The sequence below is a fragment of the Cyclopterus lumpus genome, chromosome 6 (assembly GCF_009769545.1).
Source record: "Cyclopterus lumpus isolate fCycLum1 chromosome 6, fCycLum1.pri, whole genome shotgun sequence".
NCBI lineage: Eukaryota > Metazoa > Chordata > Actinopteri > Perciformes > Cyclopteridae > Cyclopterus > Cyclopterus lumpus.
In genome coordinates, this window is record NC_046971.1 from 25,911,726 (window position 1) to 25,939,064 (window position 27,339).

General features: G+C 48.2%; 3 protein-coding genes across 9 annotated transcripts; 2 read left to right on the top strand and 1 right to left on the bottom strand.

Annotated features, from left to right (window-relative positions):
* Positions 1-194: 194 nt before the first annotated feature.
* spata2l (spermatogenesis associated 2-like) lies at positions 195-4,364 on the top strand. Of its 3 annotated transcripts, none has more exons than XM_034534697.1 (4): positions 195-399; positions 1,390-1,756; positions 1,985-2,278; positions 2,628-4,364. In XM_034534697.1, exons 2-4 carry the CDS (start codon positions 1,394-1,396, stop codon positions 3,639-3,641), a joined length of 1,671 nt encoding a protein of 556 aa, XP_034390588.1. In that variant the 5' UTR covers positions 195-399; positions 1,390-1,393; the 3' UTR covers positions 3,642-4,364. The 3 variants fall into 3 exon arrangements, with proteins under 3 accessions (XP_034390588.1, XP_034390587.1, XP_034390586.1); XM_034534696.1 differs by lacking the exon at positions 195-399 and adding an exon at positions 418-763; XM_034534695.1 differs by lacking the exon at positions 195-399 and adding an exon at positions 752-860.
* Positions 3,532-7,624, bottom strand: pdf (peptide deformylase, mitochondrial). Of its 5 annotated transcripts, XR_004609572.1 has the most exons (5): positions 7,496-7,624; positions 6,122-6,774; positions 5,607-5,776; positions 5,405-5,498; positions 4,081-5,290 (listed from the first exon to the last, which is right to left on the bottom strand). XR_004609572.1 is itself a non-coding variant. In XM_034534700.1 (4 exons), exons 2-3 carry the CDS (start codon positions 6,714-6,716, stop codon positions 5,619-5,621), a joined length of 753 nt encoding a protein of 250 aa, XP_034390591.1. In that variant the 5' UTR covers positions 6,717-6,774; positions 7,496-7,624; the 3' UTR covers positions 4,081-5,498; positions 5,607-5,618. The 5 variants fall into 5 exon arrangements, 2 of the variants coding, with proteins under 2 accessions (XP_034390591.1, XP_034390590.1); XR_004609570.1 differs by adding an exon at positions 3,532-3,633 and having other exon boundaries at positions 5,178-5,776; XR_004609571.1 differs by having other exon boundaries at positions 5,405-5,776.
* Positions 7,423-13,830, top strand: LOC117732070. Its single transcript, XM_034534694.1, has 7 exons — positions 7,423-7,988; positions 8,652-8,875; positions 9,015-9,116; positions 9,372-9,473; positions 10,539-10,652; positions 11,125-11,233; positions 12,066-13,830. Exons 1-7 carry the CDS (start codon positions 7,805-7,807, stop codon positions 13,658-13,660), a joined length of 2,430 nt encoding a protein of 809 aa, XP_034390585.1. The 5' UTR covers positions 7,423-7,804; the 3' UTR covers positions 13,661-13,830.
* The last annotated feature ends 13,509 nt before the right edge of the window (positions 13,831-27,339 follow it).

Below are 27,339 nucleotides of genomic sequence, written 5' to 3' on the forward strand. Positions count from 1 at the left end.
ATGACAAGGCAGTCGGTTCACGTAAAGGCCAGCAGGGCGCTTAGAAGAAGAAACACTGCCATCTAGTGGAAAATGCGCTGTACCACAGTGTAAAGATATAAGCTCCACACATTGGTGTACGTGATTTGTATCCATTCATTTCGCAACGACATTTCTAATTGCCGTCAATTAGTTTTCAATGTAGTTTTGATCCAGCGTTTTGAGGTGAAACTCTTCTTTTCACCGCTAAACTCCTTCGCCGGCGCGCCCCGGTGACCATACCATACGCACCAGTGTGAAACTGGGGCAATCCGTGCCACGTGACAATGTTTACTTCATAGTCGACTATCCAGCAGCTATCAGCTGCAGGGCTGGAGCTCCCATATCGCTGATAAACATCCGAATAAGTGCCAGACACAGGTGAGAGTGTGTGTCTCTAACGTTTGTGTTTCAATCTAAATGTATACTTTGATCAAACTTTCACGTAGCTGCGCGGTAACGTTAGCTTAGCCACGATACGAGTCATGGTCTCTTGGATCGAGATCTCGGCCGTAATTCTAGTGAATACATGTTGCCATGGGAATCGACTAAATGTCCCCCCGGACAGAACCCGAGCCACAGCGGCACCCAGACCAACGGCAGTCGCCTTGTAATTCGTCGTACGTGTAAAACCACAGGAAACACGTCCGTGTGACATTTGGCACGACTTCCTGGGTCTTTCCCCTCAAATGGAACGGCCGGTTTGCGGCGGAAAGTCGACTTTTCGTCGGTTGGTTGGTTGAATGTGAGCGTGTAGTTTTTAATAGTCTCAGGTGAACTGTTGTGCATATTTCTCGCCACTTAACAAAGACGAAAACGCAACATAACTAGCTAGCTAGTCGGTGAGTACACCAGTGAAGCTAATGCTAACGTCAAACTGGGACGCGGCGACTATTGATGTCGTTTATGACGTAGTCAGAGTTAACGTTACATGTTGTAAACACGGCATATGAGCGTGTTTATATGTGCAACTAATTACAGATAAGCTAACGTCTCTTCTACATGTCATTAAGCCAAGTAGTTTAACGTTATCATTTACAATTGCAGCCTCTTTTTTGTATTTCTTGCCAAGTGTATTTTTATATTTTCATATTTATATATTCATTTTTATATAAATATATATATATATATATATATATATATATATATATATTAATTAAAGAGCTGACAAAACAATCAGAAACCCAAAGGATGACTACATTTATAAGGAAAAGGATGAAGGAGTGTTACATTTAGAATTGATTGACCAAACTTTCCTGAACTCCATTTAGAATAAACCTGAGTCATCCGTGTTGGGTAAATATGAATTATGTAGAAACTGTTGCCATGGTTTCATTACTCATTTCAGTGTCCTATGTGTCTCCCACTAAGCTGAATGAAAGAGATGAGCGCCTCGAGGCAGAGAGCCAGAGATCTAGTGACGGCCTATGGCCACAGTTTGGAGCAGCAAATCGTGGGACGAGGCTCCAACCTGGCTTGCAGAGATGAGGAGCTGTGGACGGAGGTGGAGGTCCTGCTGAAGGACGGAGATGCTCTGGAGACGCACTGCCTGGGACTGGATCCACTGAGGGTGATGGAGGAGTCTCTCGCGGCGGCAGCATTGACAACAGCAGCCGGTGCTGGGCGAGTCAGAACCAGAGGAGGGCTGCAAGGCCTGGCTAAAGCGTTCGAGGTCCTGGAGCAAGCGGCCCTGAACCTGTACCTCGGTCCCTGGAGGGACGAGTACAAAGTAGTCAAGGTCGGCTGAGTCATGTGTCGAATTTCTGATTTTAATTTGTGTCAATAGCTTTACTTTTTTCTCAAAGTATCGCCATGAATATCACATATTTAAAAGTGCAATTTTCTTCCCAACCCGACAAGAATAAAATCCTGGTTTCTTATTTTATGATACCAGGACAGACTAGGCCAAAATCCTAAAATACCAGTTTTTTTTTAATTTTCTTTCTCCTCGTCTTTTGTGTCCCAGATGTACTCCGGCATGTTCACCCACTTTATCAAGCCGGTGCTGTCGATGCCACAGATTGAGAAACTGTTTGGCCTGCTGGGATACCAGCCCAGCTCGTCTCGGCACGAGCAGCTCCGTCTCCAGTCGCCCGGAGTCGGGTCGGCTTCTCTGGATGACCTCCTCTGCTTGTCGTGTGCCTTCTTCATGGCCCGCTGCGAGTGTGACCTCCTCCGGGCGGCTCTCGGGAAGCACGCTGGCGAGGCCCAGTGGGAGCTGACTGTGGTGAGGGAGAGGCAGAGAGGAACTGGCTTACAGGTATGTCTGACCGCTATTTGGCAAATCAATTGTTCACGGGTTCACGCGCACATGAATCCCTTTTTTTGTGGAAACTTTTGCAGCCCCACTATTCAATTCTCTGTTGCTCTCCTGAAGGTTTCTTCCCCTGTGAAAGGTTATTTTTGGGGAGATTCTTCTGATCTGATGTGAGGTCCTGGGACAGGGATGTTGTATGTGTACACATTGTAAAGCCCTCCTGAGGGGAGTTTGTAATTTGTGATATTGGGCTATACAAAGTAAACTGAATGGAATTGAATCCAGCTGGTTGGTCAGCCATTACTAACGTGCGTGCGTTTAATTTCAATACATCGTCCATTCATCTCAACAGGTCGCCATGGACAACACCAAGAAGACCCTGGGTGCCAGCCAGCCACTGATGGAGCCGTATGACGCAGAAGCGGAGGTGGATCTGTACACTGACGAGCACATCAATGGGGGACAGAGGGAGGCGGCTCTCCATGACGATGAGAGTCCCCACTCTTTGAGCTGGGCGGATCACAGCAGTGCGTCGCCCCCCGCAGCCAAAGCACACAGGAACGGAGGGACGTCCCTGTCCTCCTCCTCCTCCCCGTCCATCAGAGAGCACGCCTGCGTCTCTAAACTTGACTGCCAGCTTACCACGACGCCGGCACCACCGGACGCGGGCGCTCGGCCGGGCAGACGCCCCCGCGGAGAATCGAGGTTCTACACGGCGGACTCTCAGTCGCGCAGCCTGCAGGTAGAAGCCATGGGGCGTTGCAAGAGCGAGGTCGAAGCCAACCACCTTTGCGAATGTCACCAGATTGCTCTCCTTTGCCTGAGACGCTGCGTTGACTGCAACGTCACGCACGACTTGGCCTGTGCCTCGATTCAGCGCTGCCACGCGGCGAACCACCGCATAGAGCTCCCCCACAGTCCGACCGAAGAGGCGAGAGAATTCAGGGCGCTGTCTCCGCAGGGCGGAAGCCTCAGGCTGAGCGATACGAGCGTGTCGCCAACGCTCTCCACCGGCAGCGCGGGGATGTCCTCCTTCGCCCTGTGCGACGACCCAAAATCGATGATGCTGATGCTGCCCCTCCATCCGATCGCCTACCACGAGTGCTGCGACCTCGCCCAGCTGGATCCCCAAGCCCTGTGCGTCAGTTGCGGCGTCTTCCACGCCGGCACCTGCCGAGACATAGACTTCTGCCAGAGTCACCACGACATCAAGCCGCTGGGAGTGTGCTCCTGCGGGAGGGAGTGCTCCCGAAAGCCCCTGGTCCTGTGCCGATACTGCGGGAACGAGTACTGCAGCGATTGTTGGTACAGGAGCCCCGTCGTGTGTTCCTGCGGCCAAACGTTTGACCAATCGTCTCCTGTGTGATTTGGATTTCGAAAAAATTAAATATAAGCATCGCGCTTAACGAGGCACAACTATCAAAATCACAGTGCCTTAAAATCTGCGTACTGCAAACGGAATCTGTTTATTCTTTTTCTTTTTTTATCAAGCACAATGAATCGAATACTTTAATGTTGCCTTGACACAATACTGAAATGCAGTATTGAGTGTGCTCTGAATGTTCTATTTCATTCCTTCTTTCTGAGACTCTCGTCACTCTCGCCAGTCAGTTATTCAACAAGTGGCCATATTTACCATTATCAGTGTATTGTTGGGGACTTGAAGTCGTGGTTACAGTTCGTGCTCCTCGGTCACTTTAAACGTAATTCAGTGTGAAGCACAAGAACGTGTTTTCATCTGTACGTGTTGCCTGCACGCACACACACACAGACTGGAGTAAAGAAAGGTCAATACGCCAATCGTCTGTGTTTAAATGTGTTTTATAATTCTTTGACGGTGAAGTTACTGTATAAGAATGTACAACTCGGAGAAAACCATTTAATGTATTATTGACACTAATCCAGCTCTTAACATTAAGGGGAGACGACCCAGATGACGAGGGTAAAACATGTAGATATCACCATGAAACTTCCCCAGTTAATTATTTGCATTTAGACAATTTGTTTTGTAAGTCTTCTCAAATTGTATGTTTGAATATGACAACCATTTTTGCCATGTTTTTATAAATAAAAAGTTGTATAACTCCGACTATGAATGATATATGAACAAACCTCTCTGTAGAAACCTTCAGAATATATTTAGGAATGAGAGTAAAGTTTGGTGGCTGTAAGAGCTGCTGAAGTGGAGATTTCTGGATCAGTCTGAGAAAAAAGCTAATTTTTAGAAATCTGCCTGGAAAGAGATGTTTTGTTAAATTACAAACATTTTGAAGACACTGCGGGTGAATGGGGTAAAAAATGATTAACTAGTTTGTTACTAACAAGAAAACAATGTTGTTTACCGCTTTGTCTGAAATGTTTAAATATGCAAATGAGGCATTATCTAATATCATTTTTTGTGAATTTAAGATAAATCTACAAAAGTAGTAAAAAAATTGTAGTAAAACCTAAATACTTTTGGAATGAAATCCATTCCAAAAGTATAAAGTATTTGGCTCTATCTTCCTTTTAGTATTTACTTGCAGTGAAAATGAACCAGACTGGCGATTATTGTTATTAACATGTCGATAATTTCTTTCTTGATCACCAACACGTCCAAGCTTTTCATTGGAGCGATGAAATCTAATCTGATGCCATTTGGCCCAAAGGCAAACTGCCCCCTCACTTTGATTTCATGAGGCATTTAGTGTTTGGGGAAATACCGTGCTGACCAAACGGACATAACGCCATAATAACATTTTAATAACAAACAAAAGTTGGTGACGGACATGTAGATTGGAGATTGAAATGCAGTAACCGTTTCAGAACGTGTCATCCTCCAGTTTATTTACTTGCGTTGGCAATATAATGCAGCAAAGATTTAAAAGTCCCAGAGAGATCTCTGAAAAGAAAAAGGAAGCACCTGTGTTTGTCCCGAGTCGTGCCCACTCATGTCCCAGACGCGTCCCGAGTACATCAGTCCAAACTGGATCGTGTGGATTTGCCCCATTCTCATGCAAAACCAGTGGAGCGACACTACAAGAGTTGACCAACAGGAAGCCATTGAGGTGAAATGGCCCATTGCCCCTGAGTAGGGTCACAGTCATATTCACTCATTGGGATGGGGGCAGACATTTAGGATTCACTCACTCCGTCACGAACATATCGGCCCCTTTATTCATCAGACGGATGGATTTACAGTTGAAGCAGTCCGACTTGTTCCAACCAGAAACCCAAAATGTAGCTGCAAGATTGTTCACATGGAAGATGAAGCAAACGTACAAGCTGTCATCAACGCGGGAGATGGTGTGAAGTTGTCTGTTTTTTCTTATGTAAATGCTTGGGGTCTGACCTGAGGGTCCCTCTATTCATTGTGTTCTGGCCAGCTGATGTTGATGAAGGTCTTGCTGTCCATGCGGTCGACATAGAGGACCCCGTCCAGGTGGTCCATCTCATGCTGGAGGATCCGAGCTGGCCAGCCACTGGCCCGCCACGTGACAGCTTCCCCCTTCTCGTTCAGACCTGCGGGGGTGGGGACACTGATGAAATGAATTCCGTCATGAAACATGTGGCGTTGTCTAATAAATGATAAAATGCGAGGGAACTCCTTTTTTCTAGTTCTGGATAAATCACAGAGACACGTTTGTATTCCATGCGTTTAGTGTTTTGATAGCCTGAACAGGTTAAAGCCCAGAAAGATTAAGATAGAATCTCCATATTGATCAAACTATTTAAACTTGGATTTACTAAACAGAGACTAGATTTTTAATTGTGTAGTATTGTGCAATTGTGATTTTAAACCTAGCTTTGCTCAACTCAGATACAAACTAATCTCAGATTAGAATGAATGAATGTAAACATGCATACCAGACACTTCCACCGACAGGTAGCGTGGAACTGCGGCAGAGAAGCCTGAGATGCTCTCGCAGGCCTCCTGGAAGAGCGCCGTCCGTTTATCGAGGACCCTCAGGTGGGGGTTGACAAAGACCCTCAGCGGCTGGACGGAGAGGCCGAGGACCTCCCTGGATGCGGGCAAGCTCTCCTGCAGCATCTTCTCGGGATATTCCAGGGCCAAGATGCGGAGCGGCACCCCAATCTGAGGCGCGCTGAGTCCCACGCACTCCAGTTTCCTCATCACTTTCACCACAGTGCTGATGACCCGCTGGACCTCAGGGCCGGTTATCAGTGAGGGGTCCACAACATCCGCGTGCAAACGCAGCACCGGGTCCCCCACCTGGCACACGTGGCTGTACGGAGGACTGGGAGGGGATATGATCTTGCGTTTTATGTACTGAAGATAGGGGCGCACCTTGATGCTGCTGGAGTACGAGTGGCTGTGGGGGATGCGTGGGAGGTAAGTGGAGGCCACCGTCGCTGAACTCAAGGCCCCGGCACCGTGCCGAGGGGCTTTGAGCCCCGTTCTGGAGAGCTGGAGCAGAAACACACAGGATTTTGTGTTCATGATGAGGCTGCAGCTGATATGATGTGTCACATGTAAAGACAGGGGGGGTCGCACAGTGCTGAAGGAGAAACCAGACAAAAGAATATTTAGTTCTTGACCATGTCTCCCAAGACCCGACTGACACCAACATTTTGACATTTATTTTCAGGCGTGCTCAAAATGGCCCCAACGCTTGACTACTGTCAATGTCCAAAAGTATGTGGACAGAAAAACAATACGCTTTTAAGGGTTCTGTGAAGACCAGTTCTCCCACAATAAACTTGGGCCTGGGTCAAACCATGAAAGACAGGCCCACACCGGAGGCATGTCAACATGTCATGTAGTGTGCCTCCACCAAGGTGTTGTTTCGTGGAGGTTTGAATGACGTACATGCTGTTGCTATATATTACTATAATTATTAAAGGCAAAGTGCGTGGAGATGTTTTGTAATTTGGCCTATAACACATTTGATATTATTCTGATGTAATGTGCTTTTTCTTTTATAAAACAAAATTACAATTCCATTTGGACCGTCACTACTGCTGACGTTACTACTGTGTGTGTGTTATTAATATTAATATTGTGGTTACATTAGCTCTTCCTCCATTCAACAGACAACTCCCTAACACCGCCGACGGGGTACGCAGGTGCTACGAAACATGAGCACCCTCCCAATAGCTAACTACCGCTAGCCATGAAGCTAAGTTGTTAGCATGTTAGTGGAGTCGTATGGAACACGCCCTGCCTCGAGCTAAGTGTAGGCGGTGCACATTTAAAACAACGTTGTATTGCTCCGTTACCTCACACGAACGTGTACGCGTCCACGCTAACGGAAAAAGGACCACATACTCCGAGTTGAAGGTGAGAGCCGGTAAAGAGGCGTTCAAGGCTCCGTATAACTACTTCCGGGTTACGAGACTTCACAATGAAAGTCTACACGTTTTATGCGCATAGTTATCCTAAGCTCGTTCTTATGTTCAACACTTTATTTTGACGGCCTCTGTCTGACACGGAAGTGAGTCGCAGACAGAAAGGGGACGCTCTGCGCTTTACGTCTGCAACTTGTCGGTACATGTCCAGCTCGGTTGCTGATCGCCGCCCATTCATGAATGAAGTTCAAAAGCCCTCAGCGGGCTGACGGTGCGGCGCCCGTCCACAAACCCACCGGAGCTGAGCATCTGATGGCCGGAACCGAGCTGCGGCCGGACAATACATGTTTACGGAACTTCAAGAAGTTACCGCTGTGGATCATAGAGTACGTCTGGGCTCACAAGACGATGGACATACAGGAAGGTGGGTTTAACTCGTCATTACGGGTTGTTTGTGTATGTCTGCTTTATTAATATGGTCATAGTCCTTTATGCGTCATTCAATAGACTGCAAACTGTCGTCAAATTAGAATATTTCACTTGCACATACATATTTACATGCACATAAACACACACTCATATGTATGTATGAATATGTGTGTGTATGTACACGTGTGTGTGTGTGTGTGTGTGTGTGTGTGTATATATATGTATATATATATATATGTATGTATTTGGGGAGTTTTTTCTGATCCGATGTGAGGTCAAAGGTCAGGGATGTCGTATGTGTACAGATTGTAAAGCCCTCTGAGGCAAATTTGTAATTTGTGATATTGGGCTATACAAAATAAACTGAATTTTATGTATGTATGTATATATATATATATATATATATATATATATATATATATATATATATATATATATGGCCTAACACAGATGTGTGTGAGGAGGATGTGACTTCCTGTTGGTCCTCCCCATAGTTTCATGTTGAAGTGTCTTTGACTGAACCCCCAGTTGCTCCCCGGGCTCTTCACTGCAGCCCACTGCTCCTTAATAACTAAGGATGGGTACAATAGAGAGAAGAATTTCCCCACAGGGATCAATAAAAGTGTACATTTCTTTTTTCTTTTCTTTTCTTTCACAGTGGTGGACCCGTCCAATTGGCCGGAGGGGGACTCCCAGCCCCTGAGCCTCAAAGACTCGTGGAGGCTGCGCGTGGCCTCTGCCGAGGTCTATTCCATCGTGAAGAACAGGGACGTGGAGCGCTTTGAGAGAGTGATGAGCTTTCTGGAAGCCACTTACAGCCTGCTACCCAGACTGGTGGCTCCCATCAAGCACATGAAGATCATGTTTGGCCTGAAGACCATGGTAGGGACATGAGTGGCGGTAGCAGCCATTCATTCAACAAGCGTGTACAATCGCTGCTACTCAAATGTTCCTCACATGTTCCTCAGCAGCTGATTCATGGCTCAGTTCCTTTATATTTATCTAATGTCTCTGCTTCCAGGTCATTATGAGGATGCTCGGGGAGGGCCGAGGAATCGTTGATACAGTGTTAAAAACCAGCCAGTTCTTCCCACGTAGACTCCCTCAATATCAAGGTCAATGTGTAAGTATATGTTCCGCATATTTTTAATACTAGTTGTGTGTAGTTTTAATTCGGGGAACGATTTCCCTTAAAGCTGCGCAAACACTGTTTTATAGTAACAATGCAAAACATTACTACTTGGAAGGTGACAGGGGTTTTCTTTTAGTGACGAACCCACAGAGGAGCGCCCCCTTACTCTGCAGTTAAGTATGGCAGCAGCATGTTTGTATGAAAAGCTTTACTGAAAGTGTTGTGTACTTTATTTTTCTTGCGCAGAGCCAACATGCAATGTTCCTCATGAGGAAGAACCATCTGGACTTCAAGGTTCTGGCACAAGCACTTGCTATGGACAAGAACAAACTGGAAGATTATATTAAGGTTGGTGAACTTCACCACACTTCTAACTTCTAGCAGCAGACGTGACTGCTCGGGTAACGAATGCATTCTAAGGTTTGTAGGCTCTCCATAGGGGATTCAGCATATATGTTGCCTCCACGCGGCTCTCAACATGGCGACGGCTGGGTCGGTGGAACAACAGCTCTTGACCTTCAGCTAAAGATCTTTGCCTTGACAAGCGTGTGAATCAAGGGGTCCCATGCATTTGGTCTCTCGGTACATTGCACTGGTACATCCAGCAGGGCGCACTCAAACACAGCACACTGGGAAAGACACATGCGGTCGTCTACAAAACAAACATTTCATACATTTTCATGTAAACACAAACAAACATTTGAACACCCTTTAACGCACACACACACACACACACACCTTATATATCTCAACAAAATGAATGCCAACAGACACCAGATATTACATTTTTTAAAAGCTATAAATTAAACTACAGCATTTCTTCCTTCTATGTTATCCTCGATGTGCTGCGGGGACATTTCACACTATGTCGTGGTTCCTTATGGTGACCGATGGTCTCTGCCTTGGCAACACACTGGTTTAGACGTCCCCACAGCACACCTTAGTGTGCTGTGGGGACGTCTAAATCTCCCAGAATTATGTGATATTTTAATCGAAAGAGAAATTCCTCTGACGGTTCAAATTGGTTTTAAATATCTCATTACCAATAACCCCTCAAGATGCATTACATTAATAATATCTGGCGGTTCTGATTCAAAATAGATTCCCAGATCCACATTTAATAAAGAATACTTCTGCAAACCATACAATATATAGAGCTGTTGGTGTACTCGGATCAGAATGAGGAGTAGTAAATGCTTTGCTTCAATGTTTCTCTTATTTTCCACATATTTCGTCTCAGAACTTGTCAACCCTTTCATCGTTTTCAGTTTATTAAAGTTAATTCTAACTTTTTTGGGAGCTTGATAATGTCTTATTCATGTACATACTGTAGCTCTTATTGTGTCACTTCTGGTCCGCTTCTCATATACGTGTGTGGTGGTGGTGACATGTTAAGTGCTTGTTGTCTTTCAGAATCAGATGGAGGAGCAGTATGGTGAACACTATGCCCAGAAAGTAGAGGACCGACTGCTGCACTATCTACAGGAGTTGGAGACCGCGCTCCCAGTAGATACCTACATTGACACGGTGTGTGCTCCACTGTATGGCAGCGTGTGCTTTAATCTGTTTGGTGGCCTCTTTATGAAAGCAGCACTTTGGTAGATGGGACCAGGCGGCAACCTGATCGGATTAAAGCCCGACCAATTTTATTTACCTTATATATGCTTCCTTTGGGCAATATTATCAGGAAACACTGCATAAACTTTCATTGCTATGCAGACGATACTCAAGTACCTTAAAACATGCATTCTCTCCAGGAGCAGGGGGCGATTCCTCTGATTGCAAAAAGAAGTCAGATTGTATATAAGTCTATGAGAAAATGACTCTACTGTAGAGCGGAAAGTAATCATTTATTTAGGCACATTGCACAATAGCGCCCACCGGGGGTCACCGCTGGGTACCACAGAACACGGGTAGAACACGTGAAAATTCCAACTCTTGAATTGCCTCTGATATCATGAAGCACATTTTGTAATTGACTGCATTGTGTGTGTACTAGATACTGAAGAAAGAAAGCCCCGTGACTGAGGAGGAGAAGCTGCTGCTGGAAGTAATTGCCTCCGACTCCGCCGACATAGCGACCACTCTGAAGAACCTGCTGCAGTGTGGTGAGAAACGCCTCCCAGCTAAAACGTATTTAGAAAATACAGATAGCAGAGCTAATTATATCCTGATACTCCTATTTCTTTTAAATATTGCCACACTGACGTTTTGGCCACGATGCCCTTCTTCGGCGTGTATTGTGGCAATTTCAAAGTGATTACACCCACGTGGGGGTTACATGATGCAGATATTATATTTGAGTGCTCAAATATGAGACAACAACCACAACAATGTATTTAAAAAAAAACAAGACAACGCAGAATGTATCACCAAACACCAAAACAAAAATCTCCTCATTCATTCCTTTGGGGATGAGGGGATGGAGGAGGTGTGTCCATTACACCTCCCTTTTGGAGAAGGATGTCCTCCCTCACCTCTTCCCTCCCCCTATGGAGTGCAGTTCTCCCACGCTATGGTTGAGAGTGTTAAAGTATCCAGCCACCACTAATTATGGTCACTATTACAATACTTGTGTTCACAGCTGTGAAATCTGAGCTGCAATGTCGAAGATAATATTGGTCTCGAAAAACAAAAAATAAATCTATGTCAATACTTTGTTAAAAATAAGAAAAGTTTAGCAGAAGGATGCGATTGATCTGTGTTCTATTCATAATCATCTTATCCTAAATCATGGGAGGTCTGGTAAGAAGAAGACTGCAGTCTTCAGCCCCAATCTTCTTTTATATATGCAGAGTTTCCTTTTCAACATAGTGCACAATAATATATACTTGTGCTTATGTGTCATCTGTCATTGCAACAGTGGCAACAAAAGATTGTATTTACATTTAGCCAGTCAATTAAAAGATTGAAATGCACTGCCTCTCTGTTCCTTTTTAGATGCTGCTTCCTGTCGTCCGGGCGGCGTTTCTGAGTCATCAGCACATCGAAGGAATGGATTGGAGAGCTCTCCACTCTCAAAGGCTCTCCTCAACTCAATGGAAGCCCAGGCTCCCCTTCAGCTTCAGCCGAAGGCTTTTCGGGGAGGAATGGAGGCTGAGCAAGATGTGCCCAAAGACCGGCTCCTGCTGTTGGAGAATGACAATGTTTCAAAAACAGAGGAGGATGTTGAGGTGGTCAGCAGGTCGGAGGAAGACAGCAGTGACGAGGAGAAGAAAGGAATCAGTCCGAGGAGCAGGGGAGGTGTTAAGGAGGCCCCCACCTCCCCTCAGTTCTGCTCCAAGCACCAACGATGGGTGAGGAGCATCCTGCAGGAGTGTCCCGACGAGTGCTCGGAGGAGCTGCTGCTTCAGGCCAATGTTTCTTCATCCCCCCCGCTGTTCCAGTCCTCCTCATCCACCACTTCATCGCAGGACCTCACGCCCTCTGGCATCGTCCTATGCCCCCCTGACCAACAACATCCACCTTCGCAGACCTCCACCCATCTTCAGACAGCCGTCCAAGCATCTGAGCAGGTGAACCCCGAAGACGAGCAGCGCTCCGGGTCACCTGGCTTAGCAAGTGATGGGACTCAAATGGAACCCGTACCACGGCCCTCTTCGTCCAGAGGCACGCAGCCCCCCATCCTGTTGTCGCCGGTGGTCCGACTGATAGACATTGCCTCCGTCGGAGGGTCCTACCCTATCTTTAAACCCCATCGAGCGCCTCTAAATGACTCCACCGTGTTGAGTAACAAACAGGTGGCTTCCGCTCCTAGTCCCCAGGTGCTAACCTCTCCACCCTGTCATACCCCATGGAGCAACGCCACACCTCTGGGAACAATGAAAGACACTACAATCGACCAACCAGAAATGGTGGCAACGTGCAACGTGACAACGGCTCCTTTATCTCAGGATGGCTCTGCCAGCTGCCAACCACCAACCCAAAGATCTTTTTCCAAACTTTCAAGAAAGTTCAGACGGGCCTGTGCTCCCACCAGACCTTCTCAGGCACTGGGCGGATTCAGTCAAACACCTTTACCTGAGCAGTTCATGAAGGCCCCAACAACCTTTTGTAGTCCCTTACCCGACTACAATGTCTCTGGGCCTCCTACAGAAGATGCTTCTACCTCTACTCCTCAAGGTGCACGACCTCATCGTGAGTCAAAGACTCGGGGGCATAGGAGGCCGTGCTCCACTGCTGTCCTCAATGATTGCCTGGCTGTCAGGTCTGAGACCAGCAGAGTCCGAAGAGCCAAGCTGAAGTTGTTGCGGCCAAGTCCGGCTTTGCTTCTGGAGTCCGAGCTGCTACAGCCCTACGTAAGTCTTTACAGACTAAGTGCTCAGGAGTGCTATGGAGGTACTAAGCCGAGATCCTCCACCAGTTGTGTGGAGGCTGTAGTACGAGCCAGCAATGATGACGAGAAGGAAGATGCAGATTTGTCTTTTGATGTGAACACTCTTTACTCCGGTGACTCTTCCAGCAGTGACAGTGAGGACACGTTTCATTGCGACCCCGAGTACAAACCTCGCTTTAGAAAGAAAAGACTTCTCTAAGAGGAGCACGGGAACTCGCACAGGGTCTGAAGGTGTGACGGCACTCTGGAGGCTCGGACACTCTGCACTGATAAATATTTTAATATGAACAATGAAGAATGATGCATTTAACATGGTTATAGTAAATACATGCATGTTGCTTCATGACTAAATAAAGCTGTTACATGACATTTCAGATTGTGAATCTCAAGTGCTGCTCCTGGAAAGGACACGTTATGTCCACATTACTGTGTGATGTAGAGCTCGAGATACGCCACTCTCTTGCATCTGATTTCAATTAGAATCGTAGCATTTCCTAAAGGTGTGGTTGTGTTGTGCAACCCAAGAAAATGGTTTCTCAATGAAAAATCCAACAAATAACCCGGTGGTCAGTTGGTCCAGCAACACTCTGATGCAGACCATAATAGCTCTCCTGTTGAATGGACTGCCATGGAATCGTATGAAGGCTTTTATTTTGTTTGTGTTTACCACTAATGGCATATGAAAGGTTCATCAACATCGGAAAGGGAAGCGTGGGGATTAAGGGAACCCGCCGACCAACCAGCCAGACCTGCCGGACCAAACGCCACCAAACTGCCCCAGGGAGGAGAGGGGAGAGAGGGAGGTTTGGTTTTAAAAATTCCTTTATTCCACTATTGCAGTGAAAACAGAAACCACTCTAAAACATCACTTGAAAGACAAACAAACAAAAAATAATCAAACAAACCAAAATTCCACAGAACAAGGACAATCAATAGTTCAGCACCAGCTCTCCACCATCACCCACTGAGCATAAAATGCTCCCCTGAAAGTCTGTATGTTGTCCATTGCCGTGTAATAGGCGTGTTCCAGCCTGAGTCGAGCTTTCAACAGTCCCTTCATGACTTGTACCGGGTCCTCACAACCAGAACCCTGGCCCGATTCTTACGCGGCTAGCTTGGCAGAACCGGACAAAAAGTTCACCAGCGTGTGGACAGCCTTCTTTTTTGCGGAATATTTTGGCCCGAAAATGAATAAATACAAATAAAAACTCTCTCCAAGCCCCTGAAACCACACTTTCAAAAGTTCAAACGGTACTGAGAGCCGAGGACACCGAACAAACAAGCGCTCCAGGGTAGCATTCCTCCCCAATGAGAGGGTCCAGGTGTGCTCGGTATCTATTTGTGGCTACTGCCCCGTGTACAACCCTCCATTGGAGGTCTGCTGTCCGCTTCTCAACGGGCATTTTGTACAAGCACCTCCAGCTGCCCCTCGGGGAAAAACCTGGGCCAAAGTACTCGGTCCAACTCGACTCCCTCAACCCTGCCAGAGAGCGCAGGTTCACAACTTTTTACGCAGATTTTGTAAATTACCTTTTTCCCCGCTGCCTGAAAACTGTCCAGGTGAGGGGTTGTGAAAGTCAGCAGCTGATGTCCTCCCTCCTGCCAGTCCCCCACCACTGGGGCGATGAGCAGAGTGGGAGGGGTGTACTCACTTTCTTCATCCCACCGGCCAGAGCATGGCGTCCTACAACTGCTCTCAGCTGTTGCGGCAGGGCGGCACAGACCTCCTTCACTATCCTGTCAGTCAACCTGACAGACGCGATGTTGATGCTCTGCCTGAAGGCGACCACGGCTGATGACGTTGATGACATCTTCACCAAATGTCCCAGTTTGGTGCAGCCGACTTCTCTTAGCCGCGTCCGTAGGCTGGCAGACTGCAGCGTTTGAGTCCTAATGAACCTGTTGAAAAACAGAGATTCCTCCAGCAGCCACACGCCTGGAGCCTCGTTGGGTTTACGTGAGATGTTAAACACTTGCCAGGCCTGCAGGACAGAGCTGTAGAACGACGTCAGTCCAGCCAAGTCCACTTCCTCAGGTTGTAGGAGAAAGAGCTGTTTGTCGTATCCCAACCGCCCAGCCCTCCTCAGCAGCAGTCGAGCAGCGTCCATCCAGCTGGGGCCACAGTCATAAAGCAGCTTCTGTGCAGTCCGCAGTCTGAAAGAGAGGACCCTGGACTGGATATCAATGAGGCCCTGCCCCCCCTCTGCCACAGGCAGATAGAGAGCTGCTGCACGAATCCAGTGCCGGCCAGACCAGAAGAAGTCCACAACAGACCTCTGTACCGCTGCTATGAGGCCTCCTGGTGGTGTCAGCGTGATGAGTCTGTGCCAGAGAGTCGAGGCAACCAAGTTGGTAGCAACCAGGACTCTCCCCCTAAAGGACGGCTGGGGCAGTAACCATCTCCACTTAGAGAGACGGACACACACCTTCCCCTCAACTCCCTCCCAGTTCTTTTTCTGATAGTCTTCAGAACCCAAGAACACACCCAGCACCTTAAATCCCTCTTTTCCCCACTGAAGACCTGCGGGCAGGTGAGGCACCACCTGCTGCGTCCACCGTCCCACCAATAAGGCCTCCGATTTCTCCCAATTCACCCGTGCAAAAGAGGCATTCTCATAGAGTGACAAGATATCCTGCAGCAAAACGACATCACCCTGATGAAAATGTTTGCATCATCAGCATATGCTGACAGTGAGAGGACGACAAAGATGGGAGGACCCTGGCAGTGACAGACCACTGAGCCGACTCCTCAACCTGCAAAACAAAGGTTCAAAGGCAAGGCTGTAAAGCTGCCCTGAAATAGGACAACCCTGCCTTATCCCTCGTCGTACAGGGATCGGTCGGCCCAGCCCAGCTCCCATTTTCACCATGCATTCTGCACAGCTGTACAACAAACCCACCCAAGCTAGAAAACCTTCACCAAACCCAAAAGCCCTAAGTGAAGAAAACAAATAGGAGTGGTCCACCCTGTCAACGGCCTTTTCCTGATCCAGGGAGACAATGCCAACATCTACATCGTGAAATCTACACACATCCAGCACATCACGAATAAGAAATATATTGTCCATGATTGTTCGACCCAGGATACAGTATGTCTGGTCACTATTTACAATTGATTCCAAGTAGTCTCTGAGTCTGTTGGACAAGGCTCTGGAGAGCACCTTGTAGTCCGTGCAAAGCAGGGCCACTGGTCTCCAGTTCTTGAGAGCCAAATCGCCCTTCTTAGTCAGCAAGGAGAGGACTGCTCGTTTGCAGGAAACAGGAAGCGATCCTGTCCTAAAGCATTCCATCAGGGCACCATGGAAGTCAGGACCGATGATATTCCAGAAACGCTTCACAAAGTCCGTGGAGAGGCCGTCGATTCCCGGAGTTCTTCCCGAGGTCATCTGGCCCACCGCAACCGTCAGCTCCTCCAGCGTCAGCTCCCCGTCCAGCGCAGCCCTCTCCTCTGGTCTGAGACGTGGAAGCCCCTCCAGGAGCTCCTTACGGCTCTCTTGGCAGCATTGTTCTTCCCCAAACAGCGTGGTGTAAAAATCCATGGCATGGATCCTCATCTCCTTTTGGTCCGTGGTTACCCTGCCTCCCGGGAGCTTCAGACAGGTCATTTGTTTTCTCTGTGCAGTTGATCTCTCCAAATTTTCTCTGCAAACTTTCCTCAATGTCCTTTATGTTAGCCTCGAGGTCTTTAACTGCAGACTTTATAACTGCGGTGGCGTTTGTGGTGTACTGTTGGCAGAATACACGTATCTGTGCCTTACCGACCTCCCACCATTGCTTCAGAGAGCTGAAACAAGCTTTTTCAGCTTGCCACTGCTGCCAAAGAACCTCAAAGCCCTGACAAAAAGTGCTGTCGTGCAGAAGTCTGTTATTAAAATGCCAGTAGGAGTTAACCCTTACACCTGGGGAGGTTATCAAAACTAAACTGACGAGGTGGTGATCGGTGAACCCAACCGGACTGATGGTGCTATTTTTTATACTGGAGCTGAGGCAGTCCAAGATGTAAATCCTGTCCAGCCTAGCTGCACTTACCCTGTCATTGCTCACCCTCACCCAAGTGTACTGCCTAGCTTGCGGGTGTTTCACTCGCCAGGTGTCCAACATGTGTAATTGAGTGATGACGTTATGAAGCGTGTGCGCTGACTGTGGGTGTGGTTCCTCACTGTTTCTATCTACGGTGAAGTCCAGCGTGCAGTTAAAATCCCCCCCAATGATCAGCTGCTCCTGCTGGCAGCTCTGCAGCTCATTTAGCAGCAAAGTAAAAAACCGTGCTCTATCTGGCCCCTTATTGGGTGCATATATGTTAACAAAACAATAAACTGAGCCCTCTATATCTGCCCTCACCACCAGCAGACGGCCCTTCACCACCTCCCTGACCGTCAGGACTTCCGCATTCACTGCTTTTCTAATTAGCACGGCTACTCCAGCACTAAGGTTGGTGCAGTGGCTCAGGGTGCATGAGCCCTCCCACCATAACCCCCAGTCGACCTCATCCAAAGGAATGGTATGGTTCTCCTGCAACAAGAGGATGTCTAACTTTTTCTGGTCTATAACTTCCATTAGTGATGCTCTTTTAAGCCTATCCCTCCCACCATTGATGTTTAAAGACCCTAGATGTAAGTGCTGCATTGCAAGGTCAGAGGAGAGAAGGAGACAGGACAAGACCAGAAGTAAGCAGCCAATAGAGTAACCCGTGTTGCACATGATCATCTTTTCTTAGTCGTCACCTTTTTACCCTGTTTGCCTTTCTTTGCCTTCCTCAGAGTTGTGAGGTGTTTTTTCAAACGGAAACGTTTCCGTTCGTCCAACAGATCATAGCCCACCTCTCTCTTCACCGCCCCAACAGACCGAATGAACTTTTCAATGTCAACAAAGTAGTCACTCACATTTACAGATTTATTGAAAGTTTCAGCCGCGGGCCCACCGACGGGGCCAGCCGCGCCCGCCACGAGGAGCGCCACGGCGCAAGCCTCCGTAATACCCGCGTCCACAGCGAGCTTCTCCGCGCTCTTCTGCTGCTTTTGTGGGCACGCAAAGCATTTATGTCTCGCCTGACCACACTCAAAACACTTAATCTGCCCCGAGCTCGCGTACACCATGTATAACCCTTCCCCGTGCCTCACCTTGAAGGACACCTCTAGTGACTGTGAGGGTGACTCTAAAAACATAAAGACCTGACGTCTGAGGGACAGGACGTGTCTCAGCTTGGGGTCTTTACAGCCCAGACTCACAGCTTTGAACCCGCTAGCGAACTTTCCGAACCTGCGCAGCTCTTTCTCCAGCAGGTCGTTAGGAATAAAAGGAGGAACACCGGACACAGTGATGCGCGTAGAGGGCGTTGACAGCGGAGAGACCTGCACGAACAGGTCTCTGATAAACACGCCACTCTCTACTAGTTTATGCACACAAGCCTCGCTGCTCACGAACACGACCACCGCCTTATTCATCCTGGAGGCGAAGGAGAGATGGTCGTGTCCCACCTGCTCTCCTACCGCCAGCAGCACCTCCTCCACAGACACGCTGCCGTTAGGGGGAACCAGCCGGACTCCCTGACGGATGGACGGCTGCGACGTCTCCGAGGACGCCCCAAACACACCAGTAAAGCTCTCTCTCTCTTACCTGATCATGTGCGTAAAGAGGAACAGAGAAACCAAAGCAGTGACAGAACAATAATCCAAGCTCCAAGCCAAAACTCACATCCACCTCCACCTGCCACACGCTCACCACGCACACTCACTCACAACCGGAGAGGAGAGGGAGGAGAGAGGAGAGAGGAGAGAGGAGGAGAGGGAGGAGAGAGGGGAGAGAGGGAGGAGAGGGGAGAGATGAGAAGGAAGAGAGAGGAGAGGAGAGAGGGAGGTTTTTGGTTTTTGAAGTCCGTTTATTTCTCCACTCAGGGAGACACCAAACATCATCATCTTAGTTCAGCCTTAACAAACAACTTACATTTTTAAATAAAAAAATCAACTCTTCCATCCTCAGAACAACAAACAAAACAAAAACCCATCTTTACAAGCTAACACATAGCTCCCTCTCATCCCCCACAGAGCAGAGAACCCCCCACTACAGCCCAAAAACGTCTGAAAGCCGTCACATTGTCCATCATTGCATAATAGGTGTGCTCCACTCTCAGTCGGGCCTTCAGCAGCCCCTTCACGACCGGGACCACCTCCACACTGCCGGCACTCTGTGTCCGATTCTTACGAGTCAGCCAAATGGCCAACTTTGCAATCCCCGACAAAAAATTCACCAGCATGTGCTCCCGTTTCCTCTTTACTGTGTACAAGACAAACGAGAACACCTCTACCACGTATGGTAGATTGCTTTTTCCCCATATCCTGAAATGTTCCAAGATGTGGAGTTGCCAATGTGCGCAGCTGACTCTCTCCCTCCTGCCACTCCCCCACAGAGGCAGCGACGGACAGCGAAGGGAAACAGTACTCAAACCCATCCGACCGCTGGTCACAGAGAGCTCGGTCAATGGTGAACTCCCTCTGGTTGATGGACAGGGCGGCACAGACCTCCTCCACCACCCGGCTGATCAGCCTGACGGAGGTGATGTTGCTCCTGTCCCTCAGTGCGTCCACCGATGTCGCCGTCATCCTCATCAGATGGCCCAGTTTGGTGCAGTCGGCCTCTCTGAGACTCCCTCGCAGGCTGGGGGATTGCAGGGTTTGAGCCTGGAAAAAGTTATTAAAGAAGAGAGGTTCCTCAAACAGCCACATTCCAGGAACCTCAGGGATGGTGCGTGTGGTCTCAACAATCCTCCAGGCCTGCAGTACGGAGCTGTAGAAAGACGTGAGCCCGTTTGGATCACAGCTCTCCGGCTGCAGGAGGAAGAGCTGCTTGTCATAACCAAGCCGCCCAGCTCTCTTCAACAGGAGTCGAGCTTTGTCCAGCCAGTCTGGGCCACAGCTGTAAAGCAGTTTTTGAGCTGTCCGGAGTCTAAAAGAGGCAATTTTTGACTGAATGTTAATCAGTCCTTGCCCCCCTTCATCCACAGGCAGGTACATGGCTGCTGCCCGGACCCTGTGTTTACCAGACCAGAAAAAGTCCACCAAGGCTCTCTGGAAGTCCTCCATCAGGCCTCTCGGTGGCGTCAGAACAGTGAGCTTGTGCCAGAGAGTCGAGGCGACCAAGTTATTGATGACCAGAACTCTTCCCCTATACGACAACTGAGGTAACAACCATTTCCATCTAGATAACCGAGAGCACACTTTCTCCTTCACTCCCTCCCAGTTCTTTGTTTGAAAAACCTCGGTGCCCAAAAAAACTCCCAAGATTTTCAGCCCCTCTCTCCCCCACTCAAGTCCACCAGGCAGACTGGGCACTGCCCGATCCCTCCACTGCCCCACCAACAATGCTTCACTCTTGGCCCAGTTCACCCGTGCAGATGAGGCCTTTTCAAAGATAATAAAATATCCCGCAAACCCTGAACGTCATCCTGACTGGAGATAAACACACATATATCGTCTGCATAGGCAGATACACTAGGCAATCGATCCAGACTGGAGGACCCCGGTAGTGAGAGACCACCGAGTCGACCTCTCAACATGCACAGCAAGGGTTCAATAGCTAGGCTATACAGTTGACCTGAAATAGGACAACCTTGTCTAATCCCTCTCTGTACAGGGATTGGCAGACTCAGCCGCGCCCCCGTCTTCACCAAACATTGAGCACCTCTATACAGTAAACCAACCCAAGCCAGAAACCCATCACCAAAACCAAAAGCCTTAAGTGCAGAAAACAGATATGAGTGATCCGCCCTGTCAAAAGCTTTCTCCTGATCCAGTGACACAACCCCCAGGTTTACATTACTGTTCCTGCACACATCCAAAATGTCTCTTGTGAGGAAAATGTTGTCCATAATTGTTCTGTCTGGTATATAGTAGGTCTGGTCAGTGTGTACTACCACCTCCAGGATGACCTTGAGTTTGTTTGAAAGGGCTCTGGATAGCACCTTATAATCCGTACAGAGGAGAGCTACTGGCCTCCAGTTCCTCAGTAGAGCCAGGTCTCCTTTCTTCGGCAGCAGAGAAAGCACCGCTCGTTGACAGGAGACCGGAAGAGTGCCTGTTCCGAAACATTCCCGGAAAACCAGAAGCAGATCTGGTCCGAGTAAACTCCAGAAGTGCTTGAAGAAATCAGCGGAGAGACCGTCGATTCCTGGAGCCCGTCCCGACGCCATCTGGTTTACTGCCACCGTCAGATCCTCCAGAGTCAGGCCAGCGACGCTTTCTCCTCCGGGCTGAGCTGAGGAAGCCCCTCCAGGAGCTCCCGCCGACACTCCATGCTGCACTGCTCCGTCCCAAAGAGGTCAGCGTAGAACTCCACATCGTAGCTCCTCATCTCTCCCGGATCAGTGGTCACCCTGCCTCCTGGGAGCTCCAGGCAGGTCATCTGCTTCCTCTGTGCCACCGACCTCTCCAGGTTGAAAAAGAAAGAGGTTGGGGCGTCCATGTCCTTCAGCTGTAGGAAACGAGACCTAACTAGAGCTCCCTTGACCCTCTCCTGGAGGAAGGAGCTTAATTCCAACCTCTTCTCCTGTAACTGATTCCCTGTAGCAGGATCTGCACCCCTATGTAGACCCTCCTCTATAGCCCTGATGCTGACCTCCAGCTCCTGGACTTCTGCTTTTATCCTAGCGGTAGAGTGGGAGGTGTGCTGTTGGCAAAAAGCACGAATTTGCGTTTTACCAACTTCCCACCACAGCTTCAGAGAGACAAAATCGGCCTTTCTGCTTTTCCACACCATCCAAAACGTCTCAAAACTCTGGCAGAAGACACCATCCTGCAGGAGTTTGTTATTAAAACACCAGTTTGACTTGACCCGGTGACGTGATCAGCTGTGCAGTGACAATGTAATGGTCACTGAAGCCAACTGGACTGATCATGCTGTGGAGGATTCTGGAGCTTAGACTTTGTGAGATGTATAACCTGTCCAATCTGGCTGCACTCACCCTGTTGTTGTTGACCCTCACCCATGTGTACTGCCTGGCTTGTGGATGTTTGGTTCTCCTTGCGTCTAACAGGTCCAGTTGTGTGACAACCCTCTGAAGGCTCCGAGCCGACTGTAGGTGTGGTTCCTCACCAGTCCGATCTACAGTGAAGTCCACCGTGCAGTTAAAATCACCACCAACAACCAAATGCTCCCGATTGTGGTTCTTCAGCTCATGTTCCAGTGTACTGAACAAACCTACCCTCTCTGTTCCCTGGTTCGGTGCATATATATTTACAAAACAGAAAATAGAGCCCTCTATTTCTGCCGTGACCATAAGAAGCCGACCCTTCACCACCTCAGTACAGGACAAGATGGTGGCACCCAGTGTTCTCCTGAACAGCACCGCTACCCCTGCGCTCGTATTCGTGCCATGGCTGTGGGAAACAGACCCGTCCCACCACAAACCCCAATCCACCTCGTCTCCTGGCACCTTGTGAGTCTCCTGCAAGAATAAAACCTCCACCTTTTTCTCAGTGCAGACTTCAGCGATCAACGCCCTCTTATTTCGATACTTTCCCCTTCTGTGCACCCCGTATATTGGTGATGTGCTTTTTCAACCTGTAGCGCTTCCTCTCGTCCAGCAGGTCAACACCCACCAGTTTGTTCAGCATGCCCACTGACCTGATAAACTTACTGGTGTCCCCAAAATAATCGCTCACTTTAGCTGTTTTGTTATTCAGCTGTTTATTTCCTCTAGAGAGTAGAGATCAGTGCTCTTCTTTGCACTGAGAGGTGCAGCGTCAGACCCAGTCAAACTCCATATCACCCCCACAGGACTCCTGGCTGTTAGAGACCCCCTGCTCTGCACCTGCACCCCCACGGAGGTCTTTTATACTGGTGGAAGCCTCTTCCTCCATGTTCTCCAAGGCCTGAGAACTGATGCTCTCAGCAGCAGCAGTAACCTGCTGATCCTCGACTTGCTTCTGCTGCTCTTCCCGGTCATTCCCCAGCTGTGCGTCAGGGCCACACCCCGCAAACTTTCGCCGTTCGCCGCTCCGTCGGTCACCGCTCCGCCAGTCGCCGTTTCGCCGTTCGCCGCTCCGTCGGTCACCGCTCCGTCGGTCACCGCTCCGCCGTTCGCCGCTCCGCCAGTCGCCGTTTCGCCGTTCGCCGCTCCGTCGGTCACCGCTCCGCCGTTCGCCGCTCCGCCAGTCGCCGTTTCGCCGTTCGCCGCTCCGTCGGTCACCGCTCCGCCAGTCGCCGTTTCACCGTTCGCCGCTCCGCCGTTCGCCGCTCCGTCGGTCACCGCTCCGCCAGTCGCCGCTCCACCCGTCGCGGACTCGGCCGCCGCTTCTCCAGCCGCCGCCGCCGCTCCCTCGCCGGCCGCCGCAGAGCCGGCCTGCTTTCTGCGTGGACACGCAAACCGCTTGTGGCCCATGTCTCCACACTCGAAGCAGCGGAGCGGCCCCGAGCTGGCGTACAGCATGTAGGCCCGTCCCCGTGCGTCACCCTGAAGGACACCTCCAGGCTCTGTGCAGGTGAGTCCAGGAACATGAACACCTGCCCCTTGGCTGTTTCAGTTCTAATAATCTAACATGATTTGGATCATAGAGCCAGTGTTTTGTTTGTCGTTACAAACCGCTCATTCTAATCTAACAAACACAACGATTCATATTTTTAGCTACAAAAATTGTAGCTAAATTGTACCTATATTTTTTATACACTGAAAAAACATACTTATTTATATTATATTCCATTTCTGCCAATATACCCCCCTAAATATTGCCCTTTTTTTAAAGCCTCCAAATGAGTTTTGTTTGCCAAGAACAAATCCCAACACAGTGGAGTGTGATGTTCTCCGATGTCGGGCAGGTTGGACCTCTCCTCCGCCCACTGGAGTCACGTCTACGTCAGGCGGCACGACCCCATCGAGCGGCTCATCCCTTATAGTCAGCGCTGAGGCCAACAAGTCATGCCCCTGTTTGCATACGTGTGTTTACACAGTGCTGTCGGAGGGAATACGGTCAAATCAAGACACTGGTCACTGCTTTTGACCTGATTTATCAATGTGCCCTTGAATGATAAGTCCTGGACACTGAACTAAACACAGGATAAGCATAGGAATGAGTTGCTTTGACTGTTACACGTTATAATGAACTACACCTGAACCTGTGGCCACTCAGTCACTGAAGAATTGTTCTTTATGCTTTGTAATGGTTTCCTGGGAAAAAGGAGGTCTGGGGTGTGACTATCAAAAAACTGAATTGAGATCTATAATTAAAGTTTCTATTTAAGTTGTACATTGTGCTGGGTATTTACAATCTGAATGTACAGTAATGGGCTATAAAGAAGAAATGAAAAGATATGCAAAACGTACAAAGAAAGTGGATGTGGTCACCATGACGTCACCTCTTGGTTTGTGGATACGGTTTTCAAGCCTTGAGTGACATGAGAGGGTGGAGCTAACGTAAAGCCGCTGAATACTACATTGTTGGGCGAACAAAATGATGCAATTGACTTTAATGAACTGAAACACACTTCAAAGGGTTAAAGTTGTAAGAAGAAAACACAAACAACTCCCAGACCTGACAACGTGTAGCCCCGCCCTCAAGCATCCTCTGCTTTATGGTCTATTTGACTCTAAATGGACAATGAAGCAATATTTCATCCATTAGTTTACAAGTTCAACTATTACCAACACGAGACAGGCTGCTCGGTCTTAACGCCACCTTGTGCTAACTTTTGAATTGCTTTTAATGTAACAAAATACAAACTGCTACTCATGACATTCACACATGCACATGTAGCCAATTAAACCACTGACCCCCAATGTGATGTTACGTAGTTAATCTCCATTAATCTAGCATGTGCCGCTAAAAGTGTTTTTTGGTTTTATTTCATTGTGTGACTCATGCATGCCGTTCACAGAGCATGCATCTCATGTGTGCATGAATGCCCTTCACAACAGAGTAACCAAGGCTCCTGGCACAGCGGTGCCATGCTCGGTAGAGGGCCAGGTGCAAAGTACCAAGGGCATCCTGCGTGGGTATTGATTTATTATGTAACTCCCTGCTAAAAGGAAAATCACCTCAAAAAGCAGATTTTACCGGTGGACATTCACAGTATTTTAGTCAATGAAGCAAATATGTCAACATGCGTAGGCGAGATGGAAGTCACTGCATCGTGCTTGAATTGATGACGTTGATGAGTCCAACTTTTACAGTTTTATTATAATTCATCAGTAAATGCCTCTGATTAACAACTTACATCTGTGCTGTGTCAGAAAACATTGAAAACATCTATTTTAGGCTTATATCAGTTTAATTATGTATTTTCAGGCCGGTGTACGAGCTGTGAGTGTTTACCTTGTGTCAGTATTGTGTCAGCTCCATGTGATGTTGCATGTGCCCATGAGGCGAGAGAGCAACGACCAATAACACTGCATCGTTTCTTCTTTGTTTTTAAAGCCGTTTTGTAGCAAATGCTTTTCAAGACATTTTGCACGATTATTTTGAAGGACATTTGTGGATGAGACAACGGGCCAAGTGAGACAATCACTCGTACCAACAGATTCAAATGTCCTTTTCTCTTTGAACCAACACAACATGTGCAGCCTGCTGTTATCCAAGCTAATATAAATAAACATAAAACTTATGGATCGGATTGGACCAGCACAAAAGAAAAATCGTATATATAACCTTTAGAGATCCCTGACCAGTTTTGTCAGTCAAAATGTTATACTTTGACTTTTGTCATAGTCATTTATAGTGTTTTTGTCATCATAAAAACACACAATCTAATCATGAGGAGATAAAAGATTATATTTTTATTGATTCAAACAAATTTTGTCAATAGTAGTTTTAATGATGTATTATAAGCTGCTTCGACCTCTCTAATATCTATATCTAATATTCATGTTGCTGTGAAAACATGTCCTTCAAACAACTATGTGTATTAAAGTTTCTTACCAAAAATACGAGATTACATGAGAGCAAATCACATTCCCAATATTCACATTCACTGAACAGAGCCTGAACGCATCATGTGGTGCTACCGTCCTTACCGGCCCTAGAACCAGAATCACTTTATTGCCAAGTACGTGTGCACATACAAGGACTTTGGCTTGGTGGTTGGTGCATAACAATAAACATAGAACATAGTGCAGTAGTAGAATGAACCAACAACAAGTCTTGGAGGGACGGCAGATTGCAGCCAATCGGCTTCTCAGCAGAGCGGATGATACTCTGACCTCTGCCCTGGTCCTCCGGGTGGCTGCAGCGCACCACTGTGATGGAGGAGCAGAGGGTGGACTCAATGATGGGGGTGTGGAAGTTCACCATCATGGTAGGTTGAACTTCTTCAGCTGAGCCTTCTTGGTGATGGAGCTGATGTTCAGCTCCCACTTGAGGTCCTGGGATATGGTGGAGTCCAGGAAGCGGAAGGACTCCACCAAGTTGACCGTGGAGTCACACAGGGTGAGGGGGGCGGGTGGGGCTGTGTTCTTCCTGAAGTCCACAACCATCTCCACTGTCTTCACAGCATTGGGCTCCAGGTTGTTTTACCTGCACCAGGTCACCGGATGGTCAGTCTCCCACCTGTAGGCGGACTCATCCCCACCAGAGATGAGTCTAATGAGGGTGGGTTCATCCACAAACTTCAGGAGCTTGACGGACTGGTGACTGGAGGTGCAGCTGTTGGTCTACAGGGAAAAGCCTTGGGGGGATCCGGTGCTGATGGACCGAGAGGCTGAGACATGTTTCCTCAGCTTCACATGCTTTCATTTCCAATTTGTGCTTCAGGTGTAAAGTGCTTATTTAAGATAAGCCACGGGATTCATCCCTGTTGTTACTCAGTAACTACAGCAACTCATTCCCCTTTAAAATACAACACCGTAATGTCCTTATTCCAAAACAAGACAATATTCCTAATGAGTTGTTTACA

Bases quoted from the DNA above. Each gene is read 5' to 3' on its own strand.
- pdf (XM_034534700.1), bottom strand. From the start codon at position 6,716: ATGAACACAAAATCCTGTGTGTTTCTGCTCCAGCTCTCCAGAACGGGG. The intron at 5,777-6,121 runs GTATGCATGTTT...CCACCCCCGCAG, and splicing joins CCTGTCGGTGGAAGTGTCTG to GTCTGAACGAGAAGGGGGAA.
- spata2l (XM_034534697.1), top strand. From the start codon at position 1,394: ATGAAAGAGATGAGCGCCTCGAGGCAGAGAGCCAGAGATCTAGTGACG. The intron at 1,757-1,984 runs GTCGGCTGAGTC...TTTGTGTCCCAG, and splicing joins ACGAGTACAAAGTAGTCAAG to ATGTACTCCGGCATGTTCAC. The intron at 2,279-2,627 runs GTATGTCTGACC...TCATCTCAACAG, and splicing joins AGAGAGGAACTGGCTTACAG to GTCGCCATGGACAACACCAA.
- LOC117732070 (XM_034534694.1), top strand. From the start codon at position 7,805: ATGAAGTTCAAAAGCCCTCAGCGGGCTGACGGTGCGGCGCCCGTCCAC. The intron at 8,876-9,014 runs GTAGGGACATGA...CTCTGCTTCCAG, and splicing joins TGTTTGGCCTGAAGACCATG to GTCATTATGAGGATGCTCGG. The intron at 9,117-9,371 runs GTAAGTATATGT...TTTCTTGCGCAG, and splicing joins CTCAATATCAAGGTCAATGT to AGCCAACATGCAATGTTCCT.